Source organism: Coregonus clupeaformis, chromosome 9 (genome assembly GCF_020615455.1).
Source record: "Coregonus clupeaformis isolate EN_2021a chromosome 9, ASM2061545v1, whole genome shotgun sequence".
Classification (NCBI taxonomy): domain Eukaryota; kingdom Metazoa; phylum Chordata; class Actinopteri; order Salmoniformes; family Salmonidae; genus Coregonus; species Coregonus clupeaformis.
The window spans coordinates 35,827,897-35,853,151 of NC_059200.1; the positions used below are offsets into that span (position 1 = coordinate 35,827,897).

The window sequence follows — 25,255 nt, forward strand, 5'->3', positions numbered from 1 at the left end:
CACTGCCCTACCCTATGCTTTGACTTCTTTCTCCCCTCTCTCTCCAGATAAAATCTTGCGACTTGTGACGGCAGGCCGCCCAACAACCTGCCCGCTTGACCCTATCCCCTCCTCTCTTCTCCAGACCATCTCCGGTGACCTTCTCCCTTACCTCACCTCGCTGATCAACTCATCCTTGACCGCTGGCTATGTCCCTTCCGTCTTCAAGAGAGCGAGAGTTGCACCCCTTCTCAAAAAACCAACACTCGATCCCTCTGATGTCAACAACTACAGACCAGTATCCCTTCTTTCTTTTCTCTCCAAAACTATTGAGCTGCCGTCTTTAGCCAACTCTCTTGCTATCTCTCTCAGAATGACCTTCTTGATCCAAACCAGTCAGGTTTCAAGACTGGTCATTCAACTGAGACTGCTCTTCTCTGTGTCACGGAGGCTCTCCGCACTGCTAAAGCTAACTCTCTCTCCTCTGCTCTTGTCCTTCTAGACCTGTCTGCTGCCTTTGATACTGTGAACCATCAGATCCTCCTCTCCACCCTCTCCGAGCTGGGCATCTCCGGCGCGGCTCACTCTTGGATTGCGTCCTACCTGACCGGTCGCTCCTACCAAGTGGCGTGGCGAGAAGCTGTCTCCGCACCACGTGCTCTCACCACTGGTGTCCCCCAGGGCTCAGTTGTAGGCCCTCTCCTATTCTCGCTATACACCAAGTCACTTGGCTCTGTCATATCCTCACATGGCCTCTCCTATCATTGCTACTCTGACGACACACAACTAATCTTCTCCTTTCCCCCTTCTGATAACCAGGTGGCGAATCGCATCTCTGCATGTCTGGCAGACATATCAGTGTGGATGACGGATCACCACCTCAAGCTGAACCTTGGCAAGACGGAGCTGCTCTTCCTCCCGGGGAAGGACTGCCTGTTCCATGATCTTGCCATCACGGTTGACAACTCCGTTGTGTCCTCCTCCCAGAGTGCGAAGAGCCTTGGCGTGACCCTGGACAACACCCTGTCATTCTCCGCTAACATCAAGGCGGTGACCCGATCCTGTAGGTTCATGCTCTACAACATTCGGAGAGGACGACCCTGCCTTACACAGGAAGCGGCACAGGTCCTAATCCAGGCACTTGTCATCTCCCGTCTGGATTACTGCAACTCGCTGTTGGCTGGGCTCTCTGCCTGTGCCATTAAACCCCTACAACTCATCCAGAATGCCGCAGCCCGTCTGGTGTTCAACCTTCCCAAGTTCTCTCACGTCACCCCGCTCCTCCGCACACTCCACTGGCTTCCAGTTGAAGCTCGCATCTGCTACAAGACCATGGTGCTTGCCTACGGAGCTGTGAGGGGAACAGCACCTCCGTACCTTCAGGCTCTGATCAGTCCCTACACCCAAACGAGGGCACTGCGTTCATCCACCTCTGGCCTGCTGGCTCCCCTACCTCTGCGGAAGCATAGTTCCCGCTCAGCCCAGTCAAAACTGTTCTCTGCTCTGGCACCCCAATGGTGGAACAAGCTCCCTCACGACGCCAGGTCAGCGGAGTCACTCACCACCTTCCGGAGACATTTGAAACCCCACCTCTTTAAGGAATACCTGGGATAGGATAAAGTAATCATTCTACCCCCCGCCCCCCCCCCCCCCCCAAAAAAAAAACAACAACAACAACAACAACATTGTAAAGTGGTTATCCCACTGGCTATAAGGTGAATGCACCTATTTGTAAGTCGCTCTGGATAAGAGCGTCTGCTAAATGACGTAAATGTAATGGACTAAAGCAGGTACCACAGTGCGTTTTAACTGGGTGTAGGCTAAATGCAAAACGTGGGAACCAACCAACAAGCTGCTTTAGGAATGCATCCATGCATTATCATCATGAGAAAGGAGAATGAGTAATACATAATAGGTAGACTATGCGCAATTACGCACAATTGCACATTGCACATCTCCACAGCTGCTGCAGATGTAGCCTTCAATATTTTGAATGGTTGAAAATAACCGGGCAAAATATTGTTGGTTAAATATCTTCTCAAAATACACTTCTACTTTGTACGGATCAATAGAGGTTTCGAATCCGAATTACTCCCAGTGGAGAGCGACTAGTTGAGCGCACTAGTTTGTGCCTGCATCCATTGCCCTCCTTGAGTGTGTGAGCGCGAACGTTTTGCCCAGGCGGATTAATTCGTGTTGTGTGTGCTACGGCTGCTTCTAGTCACTCATTCTGCGAGCAACTCGCGTGCGTACCCGAGTAGCTGTAAGGACCAATTCGAATATTGCTATCAGAATACAGTAGTTGGAAAACATATTTCTTCAGAACACAGAAATCGTTTAGCAAGCCTGTCCATCTATTCTTCAAGGAGAATATCTTTGTGAGATATTGCAATGCTTCAAACAAGGTATCTCATCTGGGCATTGCTCTTCTTTGGCTATGCAGGTAAGATTGTTTTTCGAAATTGTTTTTTCTAGAAATTATTGTATATGGCCAACTCATACATGTTACAATGCAAGTTCTTTAAATTCTGAAAGTGCTGGTGTTTTGTTCACAGTATAGCAGCGTCCGTATGTATCCCATCCGTGCTAACTGCGTCTCATATGTGTCTCAACGAATGGACGGTTAGTTCTATCATATTTGAGCTGTCGCCTTGGAATATAAACAGGCTATGGAAACCTGAGTTTCTCATAGATAAGAGACGAACGGGATAGTATGGCTCTTCTCTCAGTAATGGCTGTTGTAACATGAAGGGAAATTAACGACATTTTAACCTTATTTCATAGTTGTATAGACTAAATCACAAGTAGCCTACTGTCCGTAGTTTACGGTTTAGGCTAATTCTCTACGTAATAAGATAATATCACTTGTCCGATAATTGAGTAGCTGCATTCACTCATGGTTTGGGCTGTCTGGAATAGACATGGTTTGATAGGAGCAGTTGGACAAACTGTTTTTCCTAACCTTGAGCTTTGTTGTTGCTGAGGAGTGGGTATAGCGCCAAGGAGGAGATGGATGCGTTCGGTCTTCGGAGGAGAGTCAGTGAAACAAGCATTGCCTTGGTGGTCCTTTGTGTCAGCAAAATCACCCAACAGTTCATGTGTTTGAATTATTGTCCGTCACATTTAATTCATGAGGAACCAATAGGCTTACCATTTACAATAGGCTATTCAAAAGAGTTTGGTCGTTTTTTATGCTTTATATACTGTATATATTGTATATATATTTGGAGGGCCACACATATTGTGCTCTCAGCTTTGGTTCCCAATGGGGATGCTTTGTTTCGGTCCTCAACCCTAGCACCTGCAATTTTTTTTTTGGAACGCCTTAAGTACGACACTTTTTGGTGGTCTTGGTTAAACGTGAAAGCCTAATGTTTTATTTTGTTTTCAATGAAACTTGTTTGCCAGCTCTTTATAAATTAATGCGTAAATGTGAATATCCCGAGGCTGATTTTCAGTTGCAAAGTTGCAGCCTTAAATAGGCTACATTGTATTTGATGCATGGAGCCTACTCATTGCAGACTGTGCATGCTTGTAATGTGAGCCACATAGGAGCGTAGTTAGCTACATCAATACATTTTACATGAATACATACAGACCTAGCCCTTCTAGACAGGGTTATATATGCGACTAAGATTTTCTTCTTCCCCGAATTGAATAGGCCTATAGATCTTTGGAGAGATAACAGAAAACAGACATTACTTTTTCTGTCAATTGAGAATATGCTACTATTATCTATGCAAAGATCTAAATAAATGGGTCAGTAGTCATTATAAATCCCATGGTAAACAATGCTATCCAATCAGAGATCGCGTCCTCAGGCAGGAGGACCGTTATATTGGATCAGTCTGTATATTACCCCCCTCCCCGCTCTCTGACACACATGCACACGCAGATACACGCTACAAACACAATAATTAAAACAATTTTTTTTGAATAAGTATGTTTTTGCATAAAGATGACTATGTGTAAAACAAATGTATTGCCAAACAAACACAAAACACCCCTTTGTCTTTGGTTGAACTAGGGGGGTGACATTGATCTGCAGGGAGGTTTAGGACAAGGGAAGCTCCAGTGAGAATGTGGGGCAAAAAGTTGTCATGAGGACTAAGCAACAGTAGGGGGAATATTAAGAGCACCTCAAAATCAGCAGCCTACTCTAGTGTTCACTAGAAATACCCAGAGACTGCTTCAGTTCTTTTTTGAGGAGGGAAAGTGCAATGGACTAGAGAGAGATAATTGAATGATTGTGAATAACTAAGTCCTAACCCATTGCAAGGGAGTTAAAATAAGAAATTGATCACATTATTTGATTGGCCTGGGAGGTATTAAGTGAGAATTGACATTAATATGCTGTTAGAAAGCAGTTTTTTTTCTCCCAGGAACAATGTAGTTAAATAAATTCATTTCCAGTTCGCTGATAATAAAATGTCGATGCCAGTGGCTAACAACTCAGAAGGAACCATGGCCACTGTCCAATAAAATGCCCAATCACCGCTAGAGTATTTGTTGGATGAAATTCAATATAATTGTTTGAGAGAGAAACTTACTGAATACGAAAAGTGGCTGATATTGTACTGCCTTGACAAAAAGGCAGTGAGACAAAGTCTTTGGCTGGTTGGGGTAGTATTAACAGTAACTGGTTCTATGGAATGGAGGAGCATCATCACATCTGTTGCCATCAGTCTGAAGCCAGAGAGCACATGGGGGATCCAACCAGACAGACTGGGAGCTGTTGCTGGTTACATTCCATTCTCTGACTCAGTCAAGTACAGATCTTAATTTGATCACTATTTTGTTGCTGAGAATGTTCCTGCACAGCAGGAAATGTAACGGTGTAGTGTATTTGAGTTTTAAAAAGGCTTCTAAAGTTTGTAATTTCCACTTTGACATTTCAGACTTGATTTGCCCTAACAATTTTTTTAATTAACCCTTACAGAAATGTCCATTAATTATAATCCACATAATAATTCACATTTCCTGTTGCTGCAGGATTATTTTCCTGCTATAGCAAACTGGCTCCAATTAAGATCATACATATGTAAAAAGCACATTTGAGAACCACCTCCATTCTTTCTTCCCTCCTCATTTTTATACATCACTTTTGTCCGTCAGAGCTGTTTTAAGGAGCTTGTGTAGTTGACTCCTGTCACGGTTTGAACATATATTGCATTGGGGTGATGAGATTTGTGACAAGGGGTAATGGTGCAGAAACTGTGCCCGTGCGATTGTCTGGTGTTGACATGTTAATGTTAGCATGCAGCTGCTCCTGCAGCGTCCCTTACCATTAAGTGCATGTGTGACTGCCAGCCAAACGATGGCCCCCGCCACACATTCCCATCACATTGGCGACATTCTCTGGGAAGCCCCTGGCCCTGGTGCTTTTTGCCAGGTTCAGGTCACAATCAACATCAAAGAAGAAGTAAATCCAGGAGAGAACACGCTTCAGGGAGTTCTTTAAAGTCAAGCAAATAAAGAAAAGGGAGTGCAAAGACTTTCCAAAAAGTGTGTTAGTCGTAGAGTTCACCTCAAGAAGAGGGCGAAGTTTAAGATTAGTCAACAGTTGGGGAGAAAATAAACAATTCCAAGATGGTTAACATCTCTGGGACTTCAACTTCTGTGGCAAGTTCAAAGCCACTATGAAAATAGGATTGCCTATTTTTGAGAGGAGGAAACTGTAAAAAGCAGCCTAACAAGGGAAAATTATAAGGCTTTCGGTCTGTTGCTTGGAATGGGATATGAATAAAACATCCAGCTGTATACTTCAAACCCCGTCCCATTCCAGTTGTGTGAGAGGCATAGCGTTTAAAGGGATGCACACAGTTTCAGACTTCTCTGTTGCCATAACTCTGCAATAATGTTGCATTGTAAATATTACGGCCCTTGTTCCAGATTGCTATTGTTAGCACCTCCACTTTATGGCATAACTTAACTGTGTGTATCCACATGGAGGATGACCTTATCCCACCCAGATTGGAGGTAAATTATACTTCAAATTTGGCATAACATTGATATTCTTCAATTTAACACTACTGTTGTTTGTAATGATCTGTGCTTATGAAATATAGGTAATTCCTCCTGTACATAATGGCACATCTGCCCTTGATCTCCCGGTGTGGGCCCAACGAGGAGTTAATAGCAACCTCTTTTAAAGTTTATCATTCCATCTGGCAGCCCTCCCATAGCAGATTTTGCGGTCAATGCTGATTGTGTTCGCCAACATGTAGCAGAACCACTGTGTGTCTAGGATTGTTCAAAAGACTGAATGTGGAGATTGGCGGCAAGTCAATTTAGTGAGGTGAAATGTGTTCATAGCCACATTTTGAATAATTGATTTCATCCCAAGGATGAGTGTTCATGGAACATAAACCTAAGAGAGGCCCTTTGAACCAATCCAGTCAAAAATTATAAGTTCCCCTATATTTAATTATTGAGTAAGACAGCAAGAGCAATAATAGACTGAAAGTGAAAAGGCTTAAATGATTTGCTCAACTGGCAGGCTAAAAGGTAATATGATTAACCACGAAACAGAATCTCATCGGTGAATCATTTATTGCATCGCCACTTCTTCCATTTGCTGAAGCCTGATGAGGAGATTGCAGATGTTATCCTACACTCTTAGAAAAAAGGGTTCCAAAATGGTTCTTGGGCTGTCCCCATAGGATCCCCCTTTTTTGGTTACACGTAGAACCCTTTTGGGTTCCATGTAGAACCCTTTCTGGTTCTACCTAGGCTTGGGGGGGTATACCGTATATATCGTATACTGGGGTATTTGGAAAAAGCCACGGGATAGTTTTTCAATACCGTCAATACCAGCAAAACTATTTATTTTAAATTGTTCAATACATTTGAGTATTTGTACACTCTTAGAAAAAAAGGTGTTATCTAGAACCTTAAACGGTTCTTCGGCTATCCCCATAGGAGATTCCTTTGAAGAACCCTTTTTGGTTCTAGGTAGAACCCTTTTGGTTCCAGGTAGGACCCTTTTGGGTTCAATGTAGAACCCTTTCCACAGAGGGTTTTACATGGAACCCAAAAGAGTTCTACCTGGAACCAAAAAGGGTTCTCCTATGGGGACAGCCAAAGAAACCTTTTGGAACCCTTTTTTCTAAGGGTGTAGCTACTTTTTAAGTTATTACCTGCAGTCAACGTGTGCAGTTTCTTAGGAGATAAAGCAGATTGTGTTCTTCACTTCACCTGTCACATTATTTTTAATTATGAAGCTTACCGTAGTTCCCCAGAACAGTTGAGCCAGTCACGTGTTTGTTTGTAAATACAAACATTTAGCCACAAGATATCTTATAATGGCTTTAAGAGTTTTGGATGAGTTATCTGTACAGCTGCCATTTTTTCCCTGTGCTTCCTACTAGCGTTTTTTTTCTCCTCCGTTCTTCTCCCATCTGCTCCATCTACACATTCCTTCAGAAAATCATGCATCACAACGTTTATTTGCACAGTTTCTCTCGTTCACTTTCACTTTTATGTCCACACTCACCTAAAATGACATTTGGTAGCTACTAGCTATGCGTGTATAACTTTATGAGCTGTATTTGAGCAGTTTTTGCAATTAGTTTATTTTTGTTTTTGCTCGTTAGCATTTAGCTAACAGCGTGTATGTGATTTCGCTATTAGTTTGTGCTAATCTTGTTAGCATTCTGGTAATAGAGACTCAATGAGCTTTTCTTGCGTTTGTAGCGCCCCCTTGTGTGCTATGCCATATGCCGGTAATACCGTAAATCCCGGTATGAGAGAAGGACGGTATGACAATATGAAACCAAAAGGGTTCTACCTGGAATCAAAAAGGGTAGGTTCTAGATAGCACCTATTTTTCCAAGAGTGTAAAGACTCTTCGCTATGTGTTCAAGTCAATGATATTTCTGTGGCTCTAGTGCAGTTGAAGGCCTGCATGGTGCATGGTTTTACTGTCTCATATTAAGATCAGTATGTTGGAATAATTGTCAGAAACTGGGAAGTTATCATCAAAACCAAATGGTTTCATATTTCACTTCTTGAATGAAAGAGCAAATGGATGAAACATTTGAAATTACTCCATTGGCAGCTTGTGTTGTTTTTTTCCATTGCTGACTGTTTGATAAGGATGGGCCGTCTTTGCATATTAATTAAACCATGAATAGGGACCCAGACTGATTTGCATTGTGTAAGCTCTGAAGGTGTCCTATGGAGAGTATTGGAGGGGAAAAAAGAAAGAGAAATGGGTTTGGGTTTGTCATACTGAAAAGCAACCCAGCCCCCCCCCCCAGTCTCTGAAAGGATATTTTTCTTAATTGAAGTGGAAAGGCTTTCGAAAGTCGAGAGGCGACCATCTATGGGACCCTGGATGTGCACACACACACACACACACACACACACATGGCTGTTAGTGAGGGACACATGGAGGACAGGGGGCATGTGCTGTATTGTCCCCCAAACCCAGGGAAGGACTCATTACTCTGATGTATTGGCACCTAGCAATGGCACTTAGCTCATCCTGTGGGTTAGATGCACACCTGCTGATTGGCTAGGTTGGTTTTATAGGTCCTATGGATAATGCTGCAGCATCTTTGTGTGAAGCAAAGAAAACATGGGCTCCACTGGGAGAGAAGAACATGACAGGATGTGTGCTAGTCTCTAGAATTGTTTATTCCTTAGTAAAATTGTGCTGCTATCTCCACACCTTAAGCACAGGCAATGTCAGTGTCTCAATGTTGATGCAGGACTATTCTTAGGTCATCAGAAAATAACTGCTTGTTATGATCCATGATAGATTACTAATTACTATCAACAAGCGTTTACTAGGGCCGGGACGATACCAGTATCGCGATAACGGGGCAAGGAAACAAAACACGAAGGGGATTTTACTTCTTTAGGAAAACATCCATAATGTTGGAAACAAACATCATTATGTTGTCCAGAGTCACAATATTTTACATACAGCAGGTTTATAACCCTTTAGAACCCATAACTGCCTTCAACGGCCTTTCTTTAAATTACTATAGCGGCTGAGAACGACCTTGTTTTTCTAACAATAATATCTGTGTCAATATCACAAAATTAACTTGCTAAAAGCTTGTTGTTATGAACCAGAAACCAGAAACAGGGTATGCTGTCATTTTACTTTTAAAATAAAAAATGACTTAATTACTCAAAATGACAGCGCCAAAGCGGCAATGACTTTTCACTGTGGAAGAGGCTGTATCTATGTTGGTTGGTGATATGGACTCAAACATGTCCTTGCACTGTGGCAGCCCAGGGGAGTCAGAGGTGAAACTCACAATAACATAAGACAGCGGGAGACCATTTTGCGGTGCTCAAACAAAAGTTGTTCTTTAGTAAAGGTTGGGGGGATCGGGGAGGGGAGAAATATAACTGAAAGGCCTCTCAGGTAACCTTCTGGTGGTCCTCTGTAGCTCAGCTGGTAGAGCACGGCGCTTGTAACGCCAAGGTAGTGGGTTCGATTCCCGGGACCACCCATACACAAAAATGTATGCACGCATGACTGTAAGTCGCTTTGGATAAAAGCGTCTGCTAAATGGCATATTAAGGTAACGGGTGAGTCACTCTGTGTCCGGCGTGGCGGCTCCTCTGACTTTGAAAGAGAGCGATGAGTCCGGGGTTTCAATACTTGCTCTCAACTTGCGCCGGGTGGTGAAAGCCTGGTCCGCCTCTTTTGTCCAAGTGACGTGGTGGGGCAATCGTTTGTCTGGTCATGTCATGGAGAGGGCAGCAGTTGTGGCAAACTGGGGAATAAACCGTTGATAATAACCCACCAACCTGCTTCTTTGTGGTGGGCTTAGGCCAGGTTTAAATAGCCTCCACTTTTTGCTACTGAGGTTTGACGCTCCCCCGGCCAATCGTGTAGCCCAGATATTCAGCCTCCTCTAGGTCCAGCCTGCATTCTCTGGGGTTGGCCGTCAGGCCGGCCTCTTGTAGGGCCCTCAAGACTGCGTCCAGCCGTGCTAGATGGGTGGTCCATTCTGAACTATGAAGGACTATGTCATCCAGGTAGGCTGCTGCATACTCACGGTGGGGTCACAGGATCTGTCCATCATGCGTTGGAAGGTGGCCGGAGCTCCGTGCACCCAAACCGAAGGACCAGATAGTGGAATAGTCCCTCTGGAGTGGAGAAGGCCGTCTTTTCTTTGGCGGCTTCCGTCAGGGGTACCTGCTAGTATCCCTTGGTCAAATCTAATGTGGAGATAAAGCGGGCAGGCCCTAACCTCTCGATTAGTTTGTCTACTCTGGGCATAGAGTAAGCATCAACATTTCAAATCTCATTTAACTTCCGGAAGTCATTATAGAACCGAGTGCTACCATTGGGCAATAGTACAATGGGGCTAGCCCAAGAACTGTGGGATTCTTCAATGATGTCTAGTTCTAACATCTTCTTCACCTCCTCTCGGATGATATCTCTCTTAGCCTCTGGGATGTGGTATGGCCTTAATCTCACCGTCTTTCCAGGTTCCGTGACGATGTTGCTTTACTTTGTAGTTCACCGCATTCACTTGTTCTACTATCTCATACTGGACCTGCCACTTGGCCAGGAATTTGCAGTCGGAGGTGGGGATGAGTACTAAGACCAGTTCTCCTGGAGTGCATTTGCGGAGTCGGGCCCCCCTGTTGTAGACCCAGGCGTGGGCCTGCTGAGCTTGGAGCATGTGTTCCTGCATCGACTCTCGCCATGCAGTGGCGCATCTCCTCCACGCATTCAATAACTGAATGGTGAGGGGAGGGTTGTTGCTCCCAGGCCTCCTTTGCCAGGTCCAGCAAGCCCCGGGGCCGTCTGCCATACTGGAGTTCGAAGGGTGAGAATCCTGTTGATGCCTTTGGGATCTCTCTGATGGAGAACAGAACAAAGGGTATTAGCTGGTCCCAATTTTTTCCTTCTGCGTCAATGGCTCTCCTTAACATTTGCTTCAGGGTTTTGTTAAATCGTTCCACAAGCCCATCGGTTTGGGGATGGTACACAGAAGCACGAATTTGGCTCACCTTTAACATCCTGCACATTTCTTTCATTACCCGGGACATGAAGCACTGTCCTTGATCAGTCAGGACTTTTTCTGCAATCCCCACACGACTGAAGAGAAGGAACAGTTCCCGTGCCATGGCACGGGCGCTGGCGGCACGTAGTGGGATGGCCTCAGGGTAGCGGGTGGCGTAGTCCATGATTACCAAGATGTACATATGTCCTCGATTGGACTTGGGCAGAGGTCCCACTACGTTCATGGCTATCCTCTAAAAAGGGGTCTCGATTATTAGTAAAGGGATTAAGGGATTTTGATAGGTTACCTTCGGGGATTGTTTTCTGGCATTCCTCGCACTGCCAGCAGTAATCCTGGACAGCCCTCTTCACTCCGGGCCAGTAGAACCAAGCCAGGATCCGATCATATGTTTGCTCCACTCCTAGGTGTGCTCCAAGCAAATGTGAGTGTGCTAGGTTTAGGACTTTGGAAATGTAACATTTGGGCACTAAGAGTTGTTCTACCATTTAATCTCCCACTTTCACAACCCAATAAAATAGATTATTTTTGAACGCAAAATGTGGAAAGGAACGATCACTCACCCCCTCTACTGATTTTCCACCGACAGCTCCCACACTTGTCCTTGCCTGCTCCAGGTTGGGATCGTGCCGAACTGTCCCAGGGAGGTTCCCTTTCCTCCGCAAAGGGAAACTCTGAAAACATTTCACCAGGGGAGTTCTCCTCCCAGGGGTTCTCTTCATCTCGGTCGGTGCCGGGGGGAGCTGAGGGGGGATTGGCTGGGGCCTCCACAGAGTCTGAGGAGGTGGGCAGGGAAGCGGCAGCACAGCCTGGTATGACGCTTCTACGTCGGGGAACCGTTCAAGTTTTCCCTAAAGCTGTTCTCCTAGGGGCTGTTGCCCCTCTGCTCCAGAATCTCTGGAAAATCGGGCAGTCCGGCCCACTAGGACATCTACTAGCATTTCTCTACTACCCTGGCTACAATCACAAAGCTACCTTAAGGGGTTTGCACTTCCACGCAGCAGGTGGGGTAACTTTTCGTATCTGCAGGTATACAAGCCACTGTTATGGGTGGCCCTAAGGGGTTGGCGGCAAACTGAGGCTTGATGAGAGTGACCATACTACCTGTGTCCTACAAGGCGGCTGCGTCCTGATTGCCGAATTTGACGGGGATCTGGGGGGCTGCAGTTGCTTCGTGGGCGCAGCAGGTTGTGAGGTAGTCGCACCTTCTGGTGGTCTTCTCTGCGGGACTGGCCGTTGGCATGGACTCATCGTTTCCCGGGCAGCTCCAGGCCAGGTGTCCCTCCTGGCCACAGGTGTAACACCATCTCTGGTCCCCGTTAACTAGCTGCCGCCACCTCGGGGGTGATCTGGGTTCAGTAATAGGAGGCTGCCTTGAAGTGGGGTTCAAATAGGCGTCTCCCTTTCTACCACGTATTGGTTCAGCCTTGACTTCAGGTCTACTGGGCCTATTGGGCTACTGGGCTCTACTGCTTTGCAACATCTCTACAGTAATCTGCTGATTTTGAATAAAGCGACCAGGGCGTCAACTGAGGGGGCAGCATGGCACTTTGTGTCGGTGGGGAGGCCCCGGATACGTACAGTTGAAGTCGGAAGTTTACATACACCTTAGCCAAAGTAATCCTGTTTTAGGTCAGTTAGGATCACCACTTTATTTTAAGAATGTGAAATGAGAATGATTTATTTCAGATTTTATTTATTTCATCACATTCCCAGAGGGTCAGAAGTTTACATACACTCAATTAGTATTTGGTATCATTGACTTTAAATTTTTAACTTGGGTCAAACGTTTCGGGTAGCCTTCCACAAGCTTCCCACAATAAGTTGGGTGAATTTTGGCCCATTCCTCCTGACAGAGCTGGTGTAACTGAGTCAGGTTTGTAGGCCTTCTTGCTCACACACGCTTTTTCAGTTTTGCCCACAAATGTTCTATAGGATTGAGGTCAGGGCTTTGTGATGGCCACTCCAATACCTTGACTTTGTTGTCCTTAAGCCATTTTGCCACAACTTTGGAAGTATGCTTGGGGTCATTGTCCATTTGGAAGACCCATTTGCGACCAAGCTTTAACTTCCTGACTGATGTCTTGAGATGTTGCTTCAATATATCCACATAATTTTCCTTCCTCATGATGCCATCTATTTTGTGAAGTGCACCAGTCCCTCCTGCAGCAAAGCACCCCCACAGCATGATGCTGCCACCCCCGTGCTTCACGGTTGGAATGGTGTTTTTCGGGTTGCAAGAACCCCCTTTTTCCTCCAAACATAACGATGGTCATTATGGCCAAACAGTTATATTTTTGTTTCATCAGACCAGAGGACATTTCTCCAAAAAGTACGATATTTGTCCCCATGTGCAGTTGCAAACTGTAGTATGGCTTATTTATAGCGGTTTTGGAGCAGTGGCTTCTTCCTTGGTGAGTGGCCTTTCAGGTTATGTCGATATAGGACTTGTTTTACTGTGGATATAGATACTTTTGTACCTGTTTCCTCCAACATCTTCACAAGGTCCTTTGCTGTTGTTCTGGGATTGATTTGCACTTTTCGCACCAAAGTACGTTAATCTCTAGGAGACAGAACGTGTCTCCTTCCTGAACGGTTTGACGGCTGCGTGGTCCCATGGTGTTTATACTTGTGTACTATTGTTTGTACAGATGAACGTGGTACCTTCAGGCGTTTGGAAATTGCTCCCAAGGATGAACCAGACTTGTGGAGGTCTACAATTGTTTTTCTGAGGTCTTGGCTGATTTCTTTTGATTTTCCCATGATGTCAAGCAAAGAGGCACTGAGTACACCTCCAATTGACTCAAATTATGTCAATTAGCCTATCAGAAGCTTCTAAAGCTATGACATCATTTTCTGGAATTTTCCAAGCTGTTTAAAGGCACAGTCAACTTAGTGTATGTAAACGTCTGACCCACTGGATTTGTGATACAGTGAATTATAAGTGAAATAATATGTCTGTAAACAATTGTTGGAAAAATTACTTGTGTCATGCACAAAGTAGATGTCCTAACCGACTTTTAATGACTCCAACCTAAGTATATGTAAACTTCTGACTTCAACTGTATGTTCATTGCCAGTCGATCTATTGCTGATGGCCTGTCCCCCGTGGTAAGCCAACTTCTAGATAGTCTAACCATCTCATCTATTTGAGGTCTTACCAGAGCATGGCCATCATAGGCCCAGGAGTGGAACCGTTGGGCCCGGTTTGGTAGGTTGTGCACATAATGGGCCAAGATGGCAGTTTTCTGAACAGCATAGTTGTCAAGGTCCACCAGTGCCAAGTCCCAACAGGCCCTCTGGGCTTCTCCAGTCATAAACGTGGCCACTTTGCCAGCCCTCCCTCTGAGTTGCGCTCAAATACCTCTAGTTAAGTTTCAATGTCATCTTCAGCAGTTAACTTGGAGGACCTTGCCTGGTTCCGTCATTCGTTCCGACTGGACCATGGCTTGGCTAAGCTGTGTGATGGCCTCCTGAAGGGCAAGGAGGCTTTTGCCTTGCTGCATTTGGGCTTGCACCAGCTGAGTTACAGTGTCTTCCATGATGACCACCGGCTCCTTATTTTATTGTGAGTTCAGAGCATGGGAGGGTTATGCCCGCATTCTCCACCAACTCTGGCAGCCCAGGGGAGTCAGAGGTGAAACTCAAAATACAATAAGACAGCGAGAGACCGTTTTGCGGTACTCAAACAAAAGTTGTTCTTTAATAAAGGTTGGGGGGAACGGGGAGGGTAGAAATACAACTGAAAGGCCTCTCAGGTAATGGGCGTGGCGGCTCCTCGGATCGCCTGTGTTAATAATCAAAAAAAGATAGAGAGCAATGAGTCCGGGGTTTCAATACTTGCTCTCAACTTGTGCCGGGTAGCGTGCTTCCCGGAAATGGGTCCTCTTCTCCGGTTCTTCTGAGGTCTAGGCATACCCTCTGCCTGTCTGCCCAAGCGCCCAAGTGACTGCACCTCTACTTATACCAATTTGGGGTAACAAGGGACAGGTGGGACCAATTCCAGGTGCCAATTGGTTGCAGCACCTGGACTGGGTAGTATTGGTGTTGAATCACCAGCCCCAATTGGTGCCTGTTGAGCTGTCCATGGTGCTGACTCACCTTGGCCTCTCTAGCCCTCGGGAGCTGATCAAGGTCCTGCTCCTTCCTTTGTAGCTCCCTGCTGGCCCCTGGGTTGCCACAGCACTTTGAAAGCAATGATGTTTAGTTGAGTGAAATAAGTAAATGGCAGATATATGTTTGGTGTTGTTGATGTTTGATGCTGTGAAACTTGGGGAATAGCTCTCTGAGAAGCAAATCCTGTCATGATCACTTGGTAGGTACAGGCGAACAAATCAGTGGTAGTGGTGGAGCAGGAGCTCGATGACTGCTCTCTGTCTCATGGAAATAGTTGCAGTGTTTAGCTGTATATAGTCAGCTAACTAGTTGGTTGTTTTGTCTTGTTTCTACCGATGTAATTAAATGGAAACAGCCCAAGCAGCTTGCTATAGCTAGCTAGCTAGCTAGTCTGTCAGTCAAGAAAAGTTGTGTGTGGCGGTAAATTTGGGCTGTGCTTGCGAAGCGTCAACCTCAGCTGTCACTTTCACTAGCTAGCCATACAAACAACCAACTAACTAACCACCAAAATGAAGGCTAGAGTAATTTGTGTTTATCTGTTGGGCTTAGGTCATGGTTTGTCATGTTTGCTACGTACAGATATTCATAAGCAATACATTGCCTCGTTTTCCTATTATTTGACAGCTTAGCTGTCGTGTTAGGGTAGATGCCCACGCAGTGGAGCTCAGATGATATTGAATTGTGGTGATATTTGTTTACATAGCCTGCTAATAAGTTGCTTGTTTTGTCCTGTTTCTACCGTTGCAATTCATTTGGAAACTGTCCTAGCTTCGTAACTAATCAGCTAACATTGGGGAACTCTGTAATTGTTCTGTCAGGCAAGAAAATGAGAGTTGGAGGCAACATTGTGCTTCGCTTGCAACGCTGCAACGATCGTCTCACTCTCTCCCTACAAAGACAACCAGCTAACTATGCCCATCGAAATAGATGAAGAATTATTCTAAACCTGTTTGGCTAAATTGCACATAATGTTATCTTTGTAATCTTTTACTTTCAGCATCCTAAATAAATAATAGTTGATGTGTTGAATCTGTAAACCGTTGTGCCACATACAGTTGAAGTCGGAAGTTTACATACAATTAGGTTGGAGTCATTAAAACTCGTTTTTCAACCACTCCACACATTTCTTGTTAACAAACTATAGTTTTGGCATCTACTTTGTGCATGACACAATTAATTTTTCCAACAATTGTTTACAGACAGATTATTTCACTTATAATTCACTGTATCACAATTCCAGTGGGTCAGAAGTTTACATACACTAAGTTGACTGTGCCTTTAAACAGCTTGGAAAATTCCAGAAAATAATGTCATGGCTTTAGAAGCTTCTGATAGGCTAATTGACATCATTTGAGTCAATTGGAGGTGTACCTGTGGATTTATTTCAAGGCCTACCTTCAAACTCAGTGCCTCTTTGCTTGACATCATGGGAAAATCAAAAGAAATCAGCCAAAAACAATTGTAGACCTCCACAAGTCTGGTTCATACTTGGGAGCAATTTCTAAACGCCTGACGGTACCACGTTCATCTGTAGAAACAATAGTATGCAAGTATAAACACCATGGGACCACGCAGCCGTCATACCGCTCAGGAAGGAGATGCATTCTGTCTCCTAGAGATGAATGTACTTTGGTGCGAAAAGTGCAAATCAATCCCAGAACAACAGCAAAGGACCTTGTGAAGATGCTGGAGGAAACAGGTACAAAAGTATCTATATCCACAGTAAAACAAGTCCTATATCGACATAACCTGAAAGGCCGCTTAGCAAGGAAGAAGCCACTGCTCCAAAACCGCCATAAAAAAGCCAGACTACGGTTTGCAACTGCACATGGGGACAAAGATCGTACTTTTTGGAGAAATGTCCTCTGGTGTGATGAAACAAAAATAGAACCATTTGGCCATAATGACCATCGTTATGTTTGGAGAAAAAAGGTGGTGCTTGCAAGCCGGAGAACACCATCCCAACCGTGATGCACGGGGGTGGCAGCATCATGCTGTGGGGGTGCTTTGCTGCAGGAGGGACTGGTGCACTTCACAAAATAGATGTCATCATGAGGAAGGAAAATTATGTGTATATATTGAAGCAAAATCTCAAGACATCAGTCAGGAAGTTAAAGCTTGGTCGCAAATGTATTTATTTATTTTTTATTTATTTCACCTTTATTTAACCAGGTAAGCCAGTTGAGAACAGGTTCTCATTTACAACTGCGACCTGGCCAAGATAAAGCAAAGCAGTGTGATAAAAACAACAACAATACACAGTTACATATGGAATAAACAAAAACAAAACGTACAGTCAATAATACAATAGAAAATCTATATACAGTGTGTGCAAATGTAGTAAGTTATGGAGGTAAGGCAATAAATAAGCCATAGTGCAAAATAATTACAATTTAGTATTAACACTGGAGTGATAGATGTGCAGAAGATGATGTGCAAATAGAGATACTGCGTTGCAAATTAGCAAAATAAATAACAATGTAAATAACAATATGGGGATGAGGTAGTTGGGTGGGCTAATTACAAATGGGCTGTGTGCAGGTGCAGTGATCGGTAAGCTGCTCTGACAACTGATGCTTAAAGTTAGTGAGGGAGATAAGTGTCTCCAGCTTCAGAGATTTTTGCAGTTCGTTCCAGTCATTTGCAGCAGAGAACTGGAAGGATTAGCGGCCAAAGAAGGTGTTGGCTTTGGGGGTGACCAGTGAGATATACATTAACATTTTAGTCATTTAGCAGACGCTCTTATCCAGAGCGACTTACAGTTAGTGAGTGCATACATTTTTCATACTTTTTTTTTCGTACATATACCTGCTGGAACGCATACTACGGATGGGTGTTGCTATGGTGACCAATGATCTAAGATAAGGATAAGGGATTTGCCTAGAAGTGATTTATAGATGATCTGTGGTGATCCTAACTGACCTAAAACAGGATTACTAGGATTAAATGTCAGGAATTGTGAAAAACTGAGTTTAAATGTATTTGGCTAAGGTGTATGTAAACTTCCGACTATAAGAAGCTATGCCTTTTTTTTGCGACTTTTTAGAATCATAGTCGCACAACCCATAGTCCCAGCCCATAGGCCATAGGTGGTTGAAAAACAAGTGTGGTTGAAAAACAAGTTTTAATGACTCCAACCTAAGTGTATGTAAACTTCCGACTTCAACTGTATATATATACTGGCAGCTTCATTAAATAGTACCCGTAAAACACCAGTCTCAACGTCAACAGTGAAGAGGCGACTCCGGGATGCTGACTTTCTACGCAGAGTTGCAAAGAAAAAGCCATATCTCAGACTGCCCATCTTAATCTTTTCTTTTTATTGGCCAGTCTGAGATATGGCTTTTTCTTTGCAACTCTGCATAGAAGGTCAGCATCCCGGACTCGCCTCTTCACTGTTGACGTTGAGACTGGTGTTTTGCGGGTACTATTTAATGAAGCTGCCAGTTGAGGACCTGTAGGGCATCTGTTTCTCAAACTAGACACGCTAATGTATTTGTCCTCTTGCTCAGTTGTGCACCGGGGCCTCCCACTCCTCTTTCTATTCTGGTTAGAGCCAGTTTGCGCTGTTCTGTGAAGGGAGTAGTACACAGCGTTGTACGAGATCTGCAGTTTCTTGGCAATTTCTCGCATGGAATAGCCTTCATTTCTCAGAACAAGAATACACTGACGAGTTTCAGGCCATTTTGAGCCTGTAATCGAACCCACAATTGCTGATGCTCAAGATACTCAACTAGTCTCAAGAAGGCCAGTTGTATTGCTTCTTTAATCAGCACAACAGTTTTCAGCTGTGCTAACATAATTGCAAAAGGGTTTTCTAATGATCAATTAGCCTTTTAAAATTATAAACTTGGATTAGCAAACACAACGTGCCATTGTAACACAGAACTGATGGTTGCTGAAAATGGGCCTCTGTACGCCTATGTAAATATTCCATTATAAATCAGCTGTTTCCAGCGACAATAGGCATTTACAACATTAACATTGTCTACACTGTACACTGTTATTTTAATGGACAAAAAATTGCTTTTCTTTCGAAAAAAATGACATTTCTAAGTGACCCCAAACTTTTGAACGGTAGTGTATATGGAAACTGTTTAGTGCAGGGGTGTCAAACTCATTTTAGCTCAGGGGCCACATGGAGGAAAATCTATTCCCAAGTGGGCCGGACCGGAAAAATCATGGTATATATAACTTAAAAACAACAACTTCAGATTGTTTTCTTTGTTTTAATACGATCAACATACAACATAAAGCTGGAGCCTGAGGACAGTGTGTCCAAAATAGTACAAGCACAACATCACTATTAATCATAAAACACCTGAAGTTTATTTGAAAATTCTAAAGAAAAAAAACACACAAACACACAATGCCTCAGTGATTAACAGAACTATATCAGGGTGTCATTTCTCAGGCAGAAATGTAGATAAAAATAATGAAATCCTGTTCCCCAAACAAGTGCAAGAACCACAGAGTCAAGAATAGGTTAAATATACAAATAAAATAAAAACAATTAAAAACAATAGCACATCAACATAAAAACATATAAACATAAATCTGAAAGCGTTGCTCAAACTCCCATAACAGTCCAGTTATTTTATCTTTGAACCGCTTCATGTCTGCCACATGTTGGGTCGCGCACACATTTTTCAGACAGGGAAGTGAGCTGCATCACCACCGGCAAGTTGCGTCTCCCACAATGACAGCTTCAACTTGAAAGAACGTATGCTGTCATAATACTGCGTGACAACTTTGTTGCGCCCTTGCAGCTGTTTGTTCAAGTTATTCAGGTGCTCTGTAACATCCACCATAAATGCAAGGTCCGGCATCCATTCTGCGGAATGAAATTCTAACACTGGTTTGCCCTTTTCTTCCATGAACTGTTCAATTTCTTCTCGTAAATCAAAGAAACGCCTCAGCACAGCACCTCGGCTTAACCATCTTACCTCAGTGTGGTATGGCAGGCCATAGATGTGGTCTTTCTCTCTGAGAAGGCTGTCAAACTGACGGTGATTCAGGCTTCTGGATCGGATGAAATTAACAGTTTGGATGACCACCTTCATGACGTTATCCATCTTTAATGACTTGCAACACAAAGCCTCCTGGTGCAAAATACAGTGAAAAGTCAAAAAATCACGTCCTCCATTTGCAGATTGCACTTTCTCTCTGAACTTTGTCACAACACCTGCTTTTTTCCCGATCATTGAGGGCGCACCATCTGTAGCCAGGCTGACAGCGCGGGACCAGTCCACTCCGACCCTGTCCAGCGCGCCGACGAGTGCGGTAAAAATATCAGCTGCTGTCGTTGTATCTGTCATCGGCACCAACTCCACAAACTCCTCGGTGACGGTCAATGTGTCATCAACTCCGCGGATGAAAAAATGGCCAGTTGTGCAACATCTGTAATGTCCGTGCTTTCATCAATTGCAACCGAAAACGCAATAAATGACTTTACTTTTTGCTTCAACTGGCTGTCCAAATCCACTGAAAGATCGGAAATCCTGTCTGCAACTGTGTTTCTTGTCAGGCTGATATTTGCAAAAGCCTGCCGCTTTTCAGGGCACACAATCTCCGCTGCCTTCATCATGCATGTTTTTACAAATTCACCCTCACTAAATGGTTTTGAAGCCACTGCGATTTCATTAGCAATGAGGTAGCTAGCTTTCACTGCAGCGTCACTGATGTCTCGGCTGTGAGTAAACACAGACTGCTGTTTCTTCAGACCCGCCAACAGTTAATTCACCTTCTCTCATCTCCGCTGTCCTTGAAAGTTGTCATATTTGTCGGCATGAAGACTCACATAGTGGCGACGAAGGTTATATTCTTTCAGGACTGCAACATGCTCTGAACACACCAAACATACAGCTTTCCCATTAAATTCCGTGATTAAATAGGATGACCATTTTTCTTGGAACACTCTGCACTCTGCGTCCACTTTTCTATTTTTTGACAGAGACATATTGGGGCAATGAGGGTGCCAAAGCACATAATGTTAAAAGTAGAAGCCGTAATAAATATCGCGGGCAAAACAAAGTAGCTCATTGGCTGCACGTGCTTGACCTACTTGCTCTGCCCCGGTATAAACAGTTTGCTTGCTTAACACAATTGCTATTGCGCCATCCAGTGGACGCAATTGGAACAGCAGTTTATTTTATTGAAAAATTGCAGCGCATTTTTATACTTAAAAAAAAAAAAAAATGTTTTTTTTTTTTTTATCATCTCGCGGGCCGGATTAAACCCGTTTGCGGGCCTGTTCCGGCCCGCGGGCCGTACGTTTGACACCCCTGGTTTAGTGCCAAAAATAAGGGGTTAAATACATGTACAAAAAATAAAAAATAATATTTCCTGATCTTTTTTATTTCTCTCAGATATAGGACAGACACTTCAGAACAAACTTCCTTTAGATTTTTTTGGGGAACTATCTGTTGTTCCATGTAGTGAATCTGTTATTAAATGGGTTTGCATGGGCTAATAGCAGCAAGGCAAAACACTAGTTTTCATTAAAAAAAAAAAAAATCATAATTTTGGGGGATACTTCAAGGGGTCTTACATTTCAAATCATGATGATTTCAAAAGCAAAATGATCCTTGGTATGACCTTAAAACGATTCCATATAGCATAGTAGAACCCCGCTCCCTGGCTTAGACAGGGCTTAGACTGTAATGGGTTAAAACTAAGTTAACTTGGAATTGTCATTTGTTCTTTGTTTTTGAGCAATGTCTGTTTTTTTAAAAATGTGTGATAAAATTAGCTTTATCTTGAAAATTCTCAGTAATCTACAGCAGCATTTTAGAATTCTATTGGGGTCTAAAGGGTTAAAGGACCGAATAGTTTTGTCTGCTTCATGTTTTCATTTTTGCCATGGAAAAAGTATTGTGTTTACTATTCCCAATAGTTTTCCAATGTAGTTCTTTTTTTAACCTTTTCTGAGGACATTCTACTATGTTCTGCTATGTACATTCTGCGTATTCTTAAAGCCCAGTTATTATCCGCACCTATAGTCAGTGTTTAACTTGGACTGAAATAGGTTCCGGTACTCATTTTTGGTGCTGGTACTGTTTATGTTTAGGTGCAGGAGCTCCACAATACCTTTGAGCTAATATTCTATAAGAGGAACAGGAGCTCAAGAAGTAGAACATTTTAGGTGTTGAATAAGAAATAAACAGCTAACCCAAAAGTAATTATTGAGGCAACTAGAACAGAGAAATATTAATGAGGTCTTCCATTTGATGACGTAAATATTGTCTATTAAAGCTTAATGAAATGGATATTGAGTTTGTCTACATGCAACGATTTGGATCGCCTGATAATATCTCTCTTTCGCCTGGATATATTCACTACAAAATGTGAAACCATCTAAATTAATTTAAGATGGAAGAGATAATGCTGCCATAGCCTCCCTTTTATTTACTTTTGCTGCAGCGTGGAACATTAGCAGAAGGCTTGGCAAGGTTACTAAATCCATGCCTAGTTATACCCATACCGTTTATGCCCCTTAAACAGGCTGTGAAATACATTTTAAAAAGCATTATCTACAATTAGACACATTTGCTGGCATTGCTGTGATGTTCAATCCAAGCATCGCTGTATCAATGTTCTGTGCAAGCCAAGATCATGTTAGTAGACGCCAAACAATAGATTTACAGTGGTGGTGGTGATGGGTTGCTGAGGCACTGCTGCTGTCAATAAGGACATTTGGGCACCTTAATCAACTCTGATTGGCTGAGACGAATGGTGGTGTTGTGTTCGGGGGTAGCAGGTGGTTAGTGGACTGATGTGTTTGATTTCCTGAGAGAGATTGGTAATGTCCCTCCTGTCCCAATAAATTGGCCTTGAACCACACACATTTCAACCAAAGTCTGGGAAGAGTCATATTTTCTACATTCTAAGATCTTGTGACCAATTTTTTTACAACGTGTGTCTTTGCGGACAACTTGCAGATAAATTGTACAAACTAAAATAATAAATAAAACAACATGTTACTACCCAACCAATCTGAGATCACATTCCATCATATTATGTGTTTCCCTCATTTGACCCCTTCCAAAGACCCTGAAGAAGGGCTTCTCATTATGTTGTTTATGGTCAAGCCGCTCGGCTTCACAAGAATAGGGGAGCCTGTGATTTATTAGGGTTATGGACTAAAAACAATATCAAAGAAGATCTCTTAAAGAAAAACCTGGTGCCCCTGTATGCACCCAGTGAGAGAAAAGAGAGGCAAATGCAAACAAAGGTAGAGGGGCGAGGTGGGGGGAAGGGGCGGAAGAAGAGAAAGAGCGAGGACACAATGGAGAGTGTCATAAGGGAGGGGCTGCTGGGTTGTCGAGTGAGCGTGCAGCTGAATTGATTGTTGTCCGTTGCTGTGTTACAGCCCATCATCTGTAATATGCCTCACTCAAAGGGTTGTTAAGGCTTTTTTCTCCTTACAACCACAAATCCCTTTATATAATCCTGGACCATGTCCAATCTCAGGCCTATTAAGATGCTTACTCTTTCATATTTCCTATATTAACTTGACGACATTTACACATGGGCAATTCCACAGTAACAGAGTGACACTGAGCCCCATATTTTTCACTTTAAAATGTATGTCAAACAAAAACACAATGATTGCAAAGTTATACAAACCATACAACTCTGTGCACAAGGACCACGTTTAACAATTTCCACAGCAAATTTGACAAAAACAAATGTATTTGAAGAACACCGCAGAATATACATTTGGTAACAGAATGAGCACAAACTGTCATTCTGTTACCAAACTTTGCATCTGCACTGTTCTTCAAGTAAATGTGCTTTTGTAAAATGTTGTATGGTTTGTTTAACTTTGCAATCATTAGTTTTTGTTTGACATGGGCCTACGTTTTAAAGTGAAACATCTGAGTCTTAGTGTCACTCTGTTACCATGGAATTGCCCACATCAGAATAAAATAAATGGTATAATGAACAGAAATTGTAAATGGCCACCAAAAATAGTGCAGCCGAGAAACTCAGACATCGAATCTAAACCACCAAACTCACTTGGCTGGAACATAAGGATTGATTATCTTCTCTAACTCGCTGCTCTTAAGCCAGTGTATCATGTTCTGATTACACCACAGCAAGTGTAGAACTACTCAGATGACTGACAGCGGTCTCGTTTCATCTGCGGTGGCTGCTGTGCAAGTGGTGCTTTGCTGTTCAGTTAGCCATTGGAGCAAGTTTCTGCATCTGCACACAGAATTAGTCTAGTAAGTGGGCTGAAAATATTGTATTTTCTTAAATAGTATGTTTAGCTCCAAGAAAACTACACCAATGTATTAGTGTTCCTAAACATGTACTGTAAGAGATATATTACACTACAAAGGTATATGGACACCTGCTCGTCGAACATCTCATTCCATAATCATGGGCATTAATATGGAGTTGGTCCCCCCTTTGCTGCTATAACAGCCTCCACTCTTCTGGGAAGACTAGATGTTGGAACATTTCTGGAGGGCCTTCCCCAAACTGTTGCCACAAAGTTGGAAGCACAGAATCGTCTAGAATGTCATTGTATGCTGTAGCATTAAGATTTCCCTTCACTGGAACTAAGGGGCCTAGCCCGAACCATGAAAAACAGACCCCAGACCATTATTCCTCCATAGTGCCAATGAAAACCCATTGGCACTATGCGTTGGGGCAGGTAGCGTTCTCCTGGCATCCGCCAAACCCAGATTCGTCCGTCAGACTGGCAGATAGTGAAGCGTGATTCATCACTCCAGAGAACACGTTTCCACTGCTCCCGGGTCCAATGGCGGTGAGCTTTACAACACTCCAGCCGATGCTTGGCATTGCGCATGGTGATCTTAGGCTTGTGTGCGGCTGCTCTGCCATGGAAACCCATTTCATGAAGCTGTATGTAGCAACAGTATGTTCATTACATCATCTATCTAGGTGCTGAAGTCATTAAGGTATCATATTGACACCATGGGTTTATATCAGTCAGAGTTTGATCGTAGAATTCATTATCTTTTCGCACTAGATATAACACTGATTTGATTAATATGCTTATGCAATAAATATGCAATTGTAAGAGCACAGGTGAGAAACACTGGAAACACTAGTGATCTTCCCTTCAGGACATCATAGCATAATAGTCTATAATTTACTGTTGAACACAAGCATCAATATGCACAAAGCAT

General features: G+C 43.4%; 1 protein-coding gene across 15 annotated transcripts in view; it reads left to right on the forward strand.

Annotated features, from left to right (window-relative positions):
• The first annotated feature begins 2,193 nt into the window (after window positions 1-2,193).
• LOC121582898 (neural cell adhesion molecule 1-like) overlaps window positions 2,194-25,255 on the forward strand; it is a 317,435-nt gene continuing 294,373 nt past the window's right edge. For all 15 annotated transcript variants that reach the window (XM_045222573.1, XM_045222582.1, XM_045222574.1 and 12 more), the window contains exon 1: window positions 2,194-2,422. In XM_045222573.1, coding sequence (XP_045078508.1) covers window positions 2,371-2,422 — 52 coding nt within the window. In that variant the 5' untranslated portion in view covers window positions 2,194-2,370. The remainder of the gene's footprint in view (window positions 2,423-25,255) is intronic.